The following is a 12265-nucleotide window of genomic DNA, read 5'->3' as shown; positions in this document are numbered from 1 at the left end:
CTAATCTCTTTGTCACCTTTAATGCTGAAGCGGCCAGATTTTTCCATATTCTGCATGGCTGGTAACTCAATTATATGAGGTGCCGTAAGGGACATTATTACTGAAACGCTCTCACACACGCTACTGAAATGCTCTCACACACACTACTGAAACGCTCTCACACACACTACTGAAACGCTCTCACACACACTACTGAAACGCTCTCACACACACTACTGAAAAGCTCTCACACACACTACTGAAACGCTCTCACACACACTACTGAAATGCTCTCACACACACTACTGAAACGCTCTCACACACACTACTGAAACGCTCTCACACACACTACTGAAACGCTCTCACACACACTACTGGAAAGCTCTCACACACACTACTGAAACGCTCTCACACACACTACTGAAACGCTCTCACACACACTACTGAAACGCTCTCACACACACTACTGAAACGCTCTCACACACACTACTGAAATGCTCTCACACACACTACTACTGAAATTTTACCTCTCACACACACTACTGAAACGCTCTCACACACACTACTGAAACGCTCTCACACACACTACTGAAATGCTCTCACACACACTACTGAAACGCTCTCACACACACTACTGAAATGCTCTCACACACACTACTGAAACGCTCTCACACACACTACTGAAATTTTACCTCTCACACACACTACTGAAACGCTCTCACACACACTACTGAAACGCTCTCACACACACTACTGAAATTTTACCTCTCACACACACTACTGAAACGCTCTCACACACACTACTGAAACGCTCTCACACACACTACTGAAATTTTACCTCTCACACACACTACTGAAACGCTCTCACACACACTACTGAAACGCTCTCACACACACTACTGAAATTTTACCTCTCACACACACTACTGAAACGCTCTCACACACACTACTGAAACACTCTCACACACACTACTGAATCGCTCTCACACACACTACTGAAACGCTCTCACACACACTAATGAAAACCAAGAGGATTTCAATTGAACAGGAAGGCATTTTAGCTGCACAGGAAGGTGAGGAAAAACAAATAACACATTAATGCACAGCTAACACCGCGGTGACGTCTACAACAGTCTGTTAGAGGTATAATTGAAAAATATTTTGCCTTCATCAGTGACTATCCAAACATTGTTGTAGGGTAGCAGCCTATTGCAACAAGTCGGGGCATCCTGGCTATGCTAGCTGCCCGTATAATCTGGAAAGACTGTGTCTGACAGTACCTCATCTACAATGAAATTACATCAGATCCTTGTCATTTTTTACATACTTTCTTTGTTTTTTGAGGTGAGAACCAATGAAGAAGATGTTGAAAGATTTTTTACTTGTGCTCTGCAATGTATTGGGGCGCTCCAAAATGAAAATTCGGACAATATCAGACAAGAGCGGCTTTATAGAGAGCTAGATGATCATACACGAACTCTATCAGAATTTCTTGCTGCTGTATCTCGATATGATCCCAATAATAGGGTTGCCACCAACCTACTACAATCCTTGTATAGATGCTTTTGCAGCTTGCTACATGAATATGATGCTAGACAGAGATCTGCTTATGTGACCCACAGATTGTTACCCCCAACCACCTTGAGTGGTCATCCAGGTCGGCCACGATACACTATATCTGCTGAACAGATTTCTCACTTTGTTTCCATTGGTATGACATGGCAGAGAATTGCATCATGCTTTGGAATAAGTCGAAGAACCCTGTACAGACACAGACAAACTTTGGGAGTTGAGCCATTAAGCTATGTGGATATTTCAAATCAAGAACTGAATGGCCTTGTGACGGATATCCTACAGAACACTCCAAATGCAGGGGAAGTATACATTCTTGGAAGTCTGAGATCTCGTGGCTTAAGAGTTCAACGTTGGAGGGTCAGACAAAGTCTACAGGAAGTGGATCCTATTGGACGTGCATTTAGACGTCGTCATGCGATAAGGCGAAGGATCTATAGTGTTCAGGCCCCCAACCACTTATGGTAAGTTCACTGGTTTGAAACAAATGATCAGGCCTTGTGTTTAAAAGTATTAACACAACACATCAAAATTAATGGTCCTTCATTCAAAACATTACTGAAGTTAATCTATATGATCAGCATAAGATAATAATAATAAAAAAATAACAATAACCAAAAAAACTGAAATTGATATAAGTATGTTAAATATTTGGGGGATTCATAGTACATCAATTTAGATGTTGTCTAATGTATATACTGTTGAGTTGTTTAATCCTTTATTTTACATCACAATTTTAATCTCTAACATCAATTGTGCCAGGTAAACGTAGTGTGGAAAAAGACATTTTATGCCACTGTGTGTATGTGTGTGCACGTGTGTGTGTGTGTGTGTGTGTGAGAGACAGAGGTGTGCTGTTGTTGAAGTAAATGTACAAAATGAAACCTCTAGTTTTTGTTTAAGTACAGGGTCAGGAATTCACTACTAAATAATATGAACAAACATGTGGAACTGTAGTAATGCTTTCTGATCTCTCAACAGGCATTTTGACGGCAACCACAAATTGATTAGATGGCGCTTGGTCCTGCATGGCTGTGTTGATGGCTTCAGCCGAACTATCATATACTTACGTTGCTTATCCAATAACAGAGCCTCAAGTGTCTTGTCATTATTTTTGGAAGGAATACAAAACTTTGGTTTGCCCTTAAGGGTCAGGTGTGATCATGGTATGGAAAATATACAGGTTGCTCGTTTTATGTTACAGAGAAGAGGAGTAGGCAGTGTTATTACAGGTGTTTCAGTACATAACCAAAGAATTGAAAGACTGTGGGCAGAACTCAACAGAGTTGTATCAAGACACTTTATAAATATCTTTAACTTTATGGAAGAACAGGGTATGTTGGAGTCACTGAATGAGCTACATCTTTTTTGTCTGCATTATGTTTATTTGCCAAGGATTGAAAGAGCATTAACAGAATTTGTCAATCAGTGGAACAACCATGGTCTCTCTACACAAGGAGGACAGACCCCTCTTCAGCTGTGGCATACAGGTGTCACAAACAATGTGGGAATCCTGTCGTTTATAAATGACATTTTTCATGTTGATAACTATTATGGCATTGATGAAGAAGGGCCATTACCAGAACTTCAAACAAACAATAATGTCAATATTCCAGCTATTGACATCAACATAAATGAGACTGCAATGAACATAATTCAACAAGTGAATCCATTAGAAAATGATGGAAATCATGGAATAGATGTGTTTTCTTCACTTTTACACCTTCTACATTAAATAAAATATTTTGCAAAAAATAAAAAAAAGATATATAAAAAAAACATTTCAGAAAACATATGTGATCGAAACTAACATATTGAAACCATTTTCTTTAAAATGATAAAATGACAGCTCTGTTGTCAAACAGAAACTGACACAGGCAGAAGAATAAACACACACAAAGACAACCAAATCAAAAACCGATGGACATAAACATGAAATGAGTAAAGTGACACAAATTTTGTATATTCAAACTCAACAATCTAAATTAACTTCTGACGTGCTGTTAAACAACTGGTATCTACCTGTATGAATCCTGAAGAACAATCACTTCTTGTCAAATTGATGTCTTAAAACATCAATTTGACTGAAGCAGGTAAATTTGGAAATATTAAAACCTTAACAAGTTAATACTCAATACTCACTTTGAATCAAAAGAGAGACCGATACAAAAGAGAAACACGCAAACTCCTCCAGCATAATGTGTTCATACCCTGCCAAAGCCGTAAGTGTTACCTAATGCAAAATCAAACTTCTCCTTGAACAGCTGGTATGAAACATGCAGTGGCAGCCTAATGCAGTTAACACACGTGTTGGCAAGAGGGAAAATTGGTGTAGAAGAGAAGTCATCGTCTCCTCTATGAATGAACTCAATCCAGGGTGCTGGGGAAAAGCCAATAGGTGGCACCGCAGTTGCTCCAGTTGCAAAGGCCAATATCTTCTGTAATTTGGAAGGTCCTTCTTCTTCTGCATAAAACAGAGAAGGAAAAAAGTGTTAAAAGGTTATTTCATTTGGCCAACATAAATTGTCAGTGAGTACAAATCTAAAGCAAGAATCTTAATCACTGTTATTGCAATGACTATAGAGCATGCTTTTCATCTTTCAATAGTCTCAAAGAACTATGTAAAAATGTTACTACAACCAAGAGGGTAATGTGGTGTTATTGTTATATGAGTATGTTATTTAAAATAAAGATTTCAGAAATGCTAACCTATAAATCGTTACATCTATTTATTGTGCACTAAAGTGACAATTACCTTCTGCATCTTGGAGATAGTCTCTCCAGAAGGTAACAACTGTCTCCTCAGCAGCTCTTCTGTTGCTTCCTTCTGGAGATAGATGAATGTTGAAAAGATCATCCACCTGGTCAGCAGTCAGCATATGTGGCTCATAGCAGAACAGAGGGCGAAAACTGTCTGGATGCCTCCTCATTTTCTCGAGAACCCCAAGAGTTTTCAGACCTTCACAAAATCTGGATAAACAGCACAAATAAATTTTATTCAATAATTCTGCAATTTCATGCTTCTAAGTTAATTGTATATTATCAATTTGGCACAATCAGTTATACTAGGTTATTAACTGGCCATTTTGATTAATAGGTAAGATTTTTATCACATTTTAATTAATCTGAAAAACACAGAATACCAAAATACCTTTGAAATGGACCTTGAACCCTGTGGATGACCTGAAACATGACAATATCATGTACCAGCAGATCCCTGTCTCTTAGTGAACGCATAGGCCTCAGGCATCCTGCATTGGCCAAGTAATCAAGCAGAGGTTCTTTTGACTTTTCAAGGTCCTCAAGGGTTGTACTTTGAGATATCTAGCATCACAAAGAGCAGAGGAAGGGCTTGTTATGGAAGTTACTCAGTAGTCTTATAACCTATTAGAAGGAACCCAGCCACCAGTGGTCTACACAATCACAATATGCCCGCGCGTACATTGGAAGTCAAATGACTACACATATTTTTTTAATATGTTTACAATGTGCTTAAAAAATGATAAAATATACTCTTTCGTCTACCCTTATCTACTGAATCTTAGTTTAATATAGCAGCAAAATATAAAAACTTGGCATTCAGCAATGGCCAGACTGATCTGGATAAACATTCCCTACAAAAGAAAACTGGAACACAAACTATTTTCAATTCACTATAAGATTTATAAAATAAACATATAGAGACCTTTCGGACTTTTTCAAAGAGTTCCAGGTCAGCTATGTCTTCAAGGGCTGGATTTGCTGAATTTCCAACCAGAAGGGAAAATACTGTTGGTGACAGAAAGTTAGGTGGTGGACCACCATGTACCAAGCTCACTGCAATGGCTCTCCCAGAGATGTAGTACCAGTCCCCTCTGAGAGCTGCAAAGCAACAGAATAAAAGGAAAAGCAAAATTGTCAGTAATGTTGCCTGTAAAAATAAATATCAGTTAAACAGTTCCCACTATTAATCTTAGAAAAATAGGTAATTACCAGTACTGTCAAGAGCCAAGTTCTTGCAGTTTTCTTTCCCCTCAAACATGGCTGACCTGGCAATGGTGTCCATCAATAGTCTCAAGAATTCCCTCCTTGGCCCACCTAAATCAACCCCTTCCTCATTTTTCCCCATATCATCTGAGAATTTCACACAGATCATCAAGTTGGGATCATAAGATAGCCTTTGAAAACCACGCAAGGCTCCCTCCCACACAGCAGAGCGATTTATATTAAATTTGCACTGCTGTTTTGTGCTAATTTTGCTTGATAGTTCCAGCAGTATCTCTTGAACAGGGACTTTTTCTGCACTAAAAAAAGAAAATAAAACAGAAAATAAAATATATCAGCCATGTAGTCATGTTACAGAATTTGAGAATATGTGTCACACTGATCATAGAGAGTTAAAGCTTTAAAGGTTTATATTGATTTGACAATTCTGGAAAGCCCAAATTATGTCTCAAACTCAAATTCTGTATGTTTGTTACTCACATCTGATTCTCCAAGCTCGCAATTATAGCTTGATTTAAATCCTCATCATCTGAAGAATTGCCAGAAAGCGATGCCACGAGAGTTAAATATGAAGAATAATCTTCATCATTAACGCTCATGGCAGGGATGTCTTCACTTCTTGCATTGAAATCTCTGCTGTGACTGCTTGTGCTAGGTTTGTCATCACTTCTTGCCATGTAGCCTTCATCACAAATGCTGTTCCCATCACTTCCTTGCTTTGCTCGTTGCCTTTTACCAACACTCCTTCGAATACAGTTGGTCCCAGTATCATCTTCTTCATCACTGCTAGTGCCAGGGTTATCACCTTTAACATGACTTCTTAACCTTGTAGTGACTTGGCTGCTCATGTCTTGTTGGATTTTTGAACTATCAACTTCAAAACAATCATTGTCACTGTCCTTATCAGTTGCACAACTGCTTAATGCTGATTTGGAGCTGATGTGGGAAGGATCTTTGTCTTCATCTGATTCACTCTTCAACAGAAAAAGACCAAAAACATATATCAAAAGCAAGTAATTATAGCTTATCTTAAAAAGATTAAAATAAGAAATATCCATATTGATTGCTCCCAAACACTTGTTTTAAATAAATATATTCTATTTTGTTAGAAGCCCAATTGTTGACATGTTTTTTCCCAAATCATGATTACTTTTCATTCTTTTAGTAACTTACTAAAAGTGTCCTTGATGGCCTTACATAGAGGGCTTTGGTTTTAAAAACCTTTAGGATCAGCATCCCATTCAGCTCCTGACCAACTTGGAGCTTTGGAGACACCAGCTTATTGCCACAAGCCATTAGAAACTCGAGGCTACAAAAAATAAATAGGGACAACAGCAATTGCTAATTAGTTAAATATTTTAAGTATTAGTTAAATATTTTATTATATATTGTTCTGTTTGTGTGTATGCTTTTATGACTTAAATTCTACTGGTATAGTCATATGTTTTTATAATGATGAATGATATTTTAAACTTCTTTACTTTGGTATATTATCTTTAAGTACAAGTCATTACATGAATACACACAGTAACAATAAACAATAGTATTTTACCTGACATCCTCTGGAAGGCGTTCACCAAAGCTTTCCTTGAGGTGTTTCACGACAGTTTGGTTGTCCCAGGTCTTCTGGAATTCAAAAGCACTGAGGATGTGCCCATGTTTGTGTAACCATAATTTCGAACCTTGTTTGCACACTACTCCCCATGATGGAGTTGGAAGTAGTATAACATCTTTGTTGAAATGGTCATGCTGCTGGGCCATAGCTCTGAAATATAAATATTAGATACCATAAACAACAGCAAGTGATAACTAATAATACTGAGATGCAGACAGCAGAACACTATCCAAACCCCTACACAGAATGCTTTCATAGACAAAATTGTTGTAGTTAGGCAAACATAAGGGTTAATTTTATATACTTTTTTTTATACTTTTCCGAGAATACGTGCTTCTTTTGTGGTTCGGACTCCTTCTGACATTTCTTTGGAGGTGGAGGAAAACCAAAGTAATTGCTTAAAGGAGCTTCTTCGACATCTTTAAGAGTTCTAAACAAATGTCTGTCCTCCTCCAGAAAATCCTATGTACGCAAACACGCGTTGCAACTTCTTATCTTGTGCGTGTCTTTTGTTTTGACAGCGAATGCGCACCTGCGGACCACTTATGTGCAGCCCTGGTTATTTAGCTCGTCATTGCAGCCACAGAAATTATTTTGTCCATGAAACCATAAAGCTGCACTTTCTTTTTGCCTTATAGTCTGATTTGTCATAACTTTTCCGTTTTGTGGTAAGCTTTTCTTTGGCTGTCACTTCTTCACCCTGACCTGTCTTATTTGGCTCAGCAGAACTAAAATATATATCCTGCTGCTTTTACACACACACACACACACACACATAACGCTCAGCGATTCTCTGCGCAATCAACCTCTCACATGTTTAAGCTGCGGGAGATTTCACTTGTCATGTTTGCATAGTAAGCTAACGATTGATAAGACGATATCAGAGGAATTGGTGCGCAAATTATCATCACTCACCAGTCAGTACTGTCGCTCTCTATACACAGTTGCATAACACATAATTGCAAAGTGAAAGCAAAAAACAAGCGCAAATTCAAACGCGATTTCAATATGTCACATATTGACAGTGGCTCACCGATGCCAATGACATAATTACCCAGCTACATTTCCGAAAGAATGCAAAAGCATAGACATATATTTTTCCTTCCTACGATAGCCCGACGGGCAGGGCAGAGATAGATTTTGGTAGCCTGGAAAAATCGCTAGCCCCAGGACGTCGGGCTAGCGATTTTGCGAGCCCTGCAGTATATTATTAAATATCAGACTATTACATATGGCCCCATTTCAGGCAAGTGAATACAAACTCATTAAACTTTGTAACTACCTTTTTCTTCTGGTGCCTGATGTCCAGCTGCCGAAGCATTGCCGAGTTTGATAACGTGGTGCAGGTGCACATTCTCTCCTGACTGTAGATGTCGCTGGCATGGGCAAGCTGCTACGTTGACGTGAGGGAAAGAGGGATGTTAAGTGACTATCCAGTCCGTCCACACTGGTACTTGCAACAGGTTGCTGCCCCACGACTGTGGCATTTGACAAAGTTCTGATGGTCTCTGCTGAGGATAATATACTGTTGAGTAATGCGGCTGCTTCACTTAGGCTACTAGCAGGTTGCTGAGTAGACATCTGTGTAGTGGTTTGAAGTGTACCACTTTTTCCTTCACTTTCCTGGTCTGGACACAACTTCCTGTTCATCTAAAACTCCTTCCTGTTCAACTGAAATGCCTTCCTGTTTAACTGAAACGCCTTCCTGTTTAACTGAAATGCCTTCCTGTTCAACTGAAACGCCTTCCTGTTTAACTGAAATGCCTTCCTGTTCAACTGAAATGCCTTGGATTTTCAGTAGTGTGTGTGAGAGCGTTTCAGTAGTGTGTGTGAGAGCGTTTCAGTAGTGTCTGTGAGAGGTAAAATTTCAGTAGTGTGTGTGAGAGCGTTTCAGTAGTGTGTGTGAGAGCATTTCAGTAGTGTGTGTGAGAGCATTTCAGTAGTGTGTGTGAGAGCGTTTCAGTAGTGTGTGAGAGAGCATTTCAGTAGTGTGTGTGAGAGCGTTTCAGTAGTGTGTGTGAGAGGTAAAATTTCACTAGTGTGTGTGAGAGCATTTCAGTTGTGTGTGTGAGAGCGTTTTAGTAGTGTGTGTGAGAGCTAAAATTTCAGTAGTGTGTGTGAGAGCGTTTCAGTAGTGTGTGTGAGAGCGTTTCAGTAGTGTGTGTGAGAGCTAAAATTTCAGTAGTGTGTGTGAGAGCATTTCAGTTGTGTGTGTGAGAGCGTTTCAGTAGTGTGTGTGAGAGCATTTCAGTAGTGTGTGTGAGAGCGTTTCAGTAGTGTGTGTGAGAGCGTTTCAGTAGTGTGTGTGAGAGCGTTTCAGTAGTGTGTGTGAGAGCATTTCAGTAGTGTGTGAGAGCGTTTCAGTAGTGTGTGTGAGAGCGTTTCAGTAGTGTGTGTGAGAGCTAAAATTTCACTAGTGTGTGTGAGAGCATTTCAGTTGTGTGTGTGTGAGAGCGTTTTAGTAATAATGTCCCTTACGGCACCTCATACAATTAACTTGCTCCTTATCAATCCACGAACTCCTTCTAAATGCATTTTATCATTTAGATGAGCAAAGCACATCACAATTTGATCATTTTAATTCAATAGTTTACATGTATCAGAATGAAAAATCCCTGTGCTGTGGTTCATTCAGCTACTGTGAAGGTGCTGTTATATTACAGCTGAATTAATTCATACATATAACTACATCATCAGAAACATGCTCTTAGATATTTTGGAAGACTATCACTCCAAGCAGCATTTTTCATGCCATGTAGGAAACATCAAGTCAACATTCAAGCAAATCCTCCTTTTCTCAAGCTGGAATTTCAATGCGTCTGAATACTTTGCTACACCACAGTGAGGTATAATTGAGTCTACCTGTCAGTTCTGATGCCAGTGCATGACTATCATACAGAACCAGAATCAGAAACCATGCTGCAGTTTTCAGTTTGAGACAGGAATGTTTAAAATCACAACATGGCATCTCAACCATGAGGAGATTTACACAAAGCACCAACATGTGACTTGAGCATTGTGTTCACTCTTGAATCACAATTTCTCTATTTCTTTGGCTCTCGGAGGAGGCGGACGACTTTTTCTCCTCTCCCTTATCTTCTCTGCTTATGTCCTTGTCTAGTCTCGTGTTTTTTTTTGTATTACTTTCCCTGGAACACACTCTCATAGTCTGTTTCTAAAACCTAAAGAGAATTATGGATTTGACCAATTGGTCTCTGAATGCTATTGACACCCTTTTCTCAACGAGAAGTCTGGGCTCGGGAGAGCCCGAGTGCCCTGGAGGGACTTTCCCTGCTGGATGCACAATGGATGGGTGGCAGACATGGAGGATCGTGTGCCTGGCGGGACTGTCGATCGAAGATGCTGAAGATATCTACCTATTCGGAACCATGATAACAGGGTTCTTACTGATCGGAGCTGGCTTGGCCCTGGCTTATCAGAGAATTAAGAAAGCGGAACCGGCTGTTCAAACACCCCCAAGGCTGCCCGCTGGGATTGAAACGATGGGACGAGGTGCAACTTCTCAGAATGGGCTCATTGAATGCAGCATGGTTAAGAGCTTGGAGGCGCTAACGGCTGCAGTGAAGGCTCAGAATAACACCTCTGAGCGTATATTGAATTACATCAGGGAAGAATCCACTTGGAACAACACCTCTGGGCGGAAGCTGGATTGCATCGCGGATCAGTTGGCTGCAGTCGTGAGGTCTCAGAATCTGCTCTGTGAGCAAAAGAGTGAAAAGACCACGGAATTGAAGGTAAATAACATCATGGAGAAAATCGCAGCTATCCAACGGGAGATTTAGAGACCAGTGTCAGTGTCGGAGTGTTAAAAACAGCATGAAATTCTCATGAGTTGTTTGTAAAAGAAAAATCACCATTATAATGCGGCTACCCCTTCGGCGGCAGCTGTGGGCTCAAGGCCGGAGCTGAACAAAAACTCCCTGATAACGACTGTGTTGAGTCTGTTCCTTCCCATTCCATGCAAGGCCACCTGGGTTGGCTGGTAGTCTGTTTACTTAGCCTGGCAGGGCGAAGGACACTGTCTCAGCTGAACTCTGGACACGCACACACATACATATTGTAACGATGGTTAAGTGTTACTGGACAGTGACATGTTGGTTTTCTCTGCACACTGTTGTTGTTCCTTTAAGATTCATGTTTGGTTGGGCTGCAGGAAGTAGTGAGGGTGGTGTACAGGAAGGGGTGGGGGGACCTGGTTGTTCTGTGTGTGTGCCAGGCTGAAGAGAGGTGTAGTTCGAGAGCGCTTCCCCCTGAGTTAACAACCCGCTGGCTTATGTGCCGAATAAACGGACAAACTGAGACCCCAACCGTCTGGTTCTTGTGAACGTTACATTGGTGTCAGAAGTGAAGAAAGAAAAAAGAACCCCAGAACGCCCGAGACCCTGTTGCCGGCGACGCTTGCCGTTACGAGACGAGGATGTTGCCGGGCAGGATTAAGAAGGAGACGGAGGAGAGGGAGGTTCGTCCGCGCTCGCCCGCCCATGGAGTGAGGGAAACGGCGCTGCGGCTGTCTGCCGAGGCTGGATTTTCTCCAGGTTTGACTAGGCTCGGGAACTGTTCGCACAGCGGCCGCGATTCCGGCGGGAAGGAGTCGACCTCGCTTGGCGCGCCGTCACGTGATGTAAACAAACATGGCGGCGCCCAGCAAGCTGCAGCGAATATAAAAACGCCTAAGTTCAGCGGCAAGACGCCATGGGAAGTGTTTATCGCACAGTTCGAGCTGTTAGCTGTTGCAGCTGGCTGGTCTGAGGAACATAAAGCTCTCCAATTGGCTTTGTGCCTGTGTGAGGATGCAGCTGCATGCCTGCTGCTGCTGACCGAGGAGCAGAGGGGAGATTATAATGCTCTGGTCGGAGCACTTCAGAGGCGCTTCGGGCAGTATAACCAACCAGTGCTGCTGAGGTCGGAGTTCCACAACAGACGCAGATTGCCAGGTGAGCCCCTCCGCATTTTGGCCCATGAAGTCGAGTGCCTTTGCCGGAGGGCGTATGACAGCATGCCACCATCAGTGCAGGCGGAGTTAGCTCGGGACCAGTTCCTGCAGGCCCTGAGCCCTAAAGAGCTCCGCATGCAAACTCAGCTTGCTCGGCCGGC

General features: G+C 41.3%; 3 protein-coding genes across 4 annotated transcripts; 2 read left to right on the top strand and 1 right to left on the bottom strand.

Moving 5' to 3' along the window:
- Positions 1-1107: 1107 nt before the first annotated feature.
- On the top strand, positions 1108-3286 carry LOC146676847 (uncharacterized). The gene is made up of 2 exons (XM_085383962.1): positions 1108-2015; positions 2533-3286. The coding sequence occupies exons 1-2, from the start codon at positions 1270-1272 to the stop codon at positions 3284-3286; spliced, it is 1500 nt and encodes a 499-aa protein (XP_085240088.1). The 5' UTR covers positions 1108-1269.
- Positions 3287-3734: 448 nt separating this feature from the next.
- Positions 3735-8848, bottom strand: LOC146676846 (uncharacterized). 2 transcript variants are annotated; one of them, XM_085380521.1, is made up of 9 exons: positions 8433-8848; positions 7088-7300; positions 6733-6844; positions 6016-6509; positions 5524-5834; positions 5237-5412; positions 4703-4875; positions 4307-4521; positions 3735-4015 (listed from the first exon to the last, which is right to left on the bottom strand). In XM_085380521.1, exons 1-9 carry the CDS (start codon positions 8798-8800, stop codon positions 3756-3758), a joined length of 2322 nt encoding a protein of 773 aa, XP_085236647.1. In that variant the 5' UTR covers positions 8801-8848; the 3' UTR covers positions 3735-3755. The 2 variants fall into 2 exon arrangements, with proteins under 2 accessions (XP_085236647.1, XP_085236637.1); XM_085380511.1 differs by having other exon boundaries at positions 6709-6844; positions 8433-8846.
- A 1496-nt stretch (positions 8849-10344) lies between these two features.
- LOC146676845 (uncharacterized) lies at positions 10345-10953 on the top strand. The gene has a single exon (XM_085383950.1). It carries the CDS (start codon positions 10345-10347, stop codon positions 10951-10953), a length of 609 nt encoding a protein of 202 aa, XP_085240076.1.
- The last annotated feature ends 1312 nt before the right edge of the window (positions 10954-12265 follow it).

Source organism: Rhamphochromis longiceps, linkage group LG2, assembly GCF_057381845.1.
Source record: "Rhamphochromis longiceps isolate RC_006_pf linkage group LG2, R_longiceps_female_GT1.1, whole genome shotgun sequence".
Lineage (NCBI taxonomy): Eukaryota > Metazoa > Chordata > Actinopteri > Cichliformes > Cichlidae > Rhamphochromis > Rhamphochromis longiceps.
This window is presented reverse-complemented; position numbering and strand designations above follow the sequence as displayed.

What these genes read in the sequence shown, in the direction of transcription:
- LOC146676845 (XM_085383950.1), top strand. Translation starts at nt 10,345, where the DNA reads ATGGATTTGACCAATTGGTCTCTGAATGCTATTGACACCCTTTTCTCA.
- LOC146676846 (XM_085380511.1), bottom strand. Translation starts at nt 8,800, where the DNA reads ATGAACAGGAAGTTGTGTCCAGACCAGGAAAGTGAAGGAAAAAGTGGT. An exon ending in TCAGGCACCAGAAGAAAAAG is followed by an intron (nt 7,301 to 8,432) that starts GTAGTTACAAAG and finishes TTTATATTTCAG; the next exon opens with AGCTATGGCCCAGCAGCATG. An exon ending in GCGAGCTTGGAGAATCAGAT is followed by an intron (nt 5,835 to 6,015) that starts GTGAGTAACAAA and finishes TTCTTTTTTTAG; the next exon opens with TGCAGAAAAAGTCCCTGTTC.
- LOC146676847 (XM_085383962.1), top strand. Translation starts at nt 1,270, where the DNA reads ATGAAATTACATCAGATCCTTGTCATTTTTTACATACTTTCTTTGTTT. An exon ending in CAGGCCCCCAACCACTTATG is followed by an intron (nt 2,016 to 2,532) that starts GTAAGTTCACTG and finishes ATCTCTCAACAG; the next exon opens with GCATTTTGACGGCAACCACA.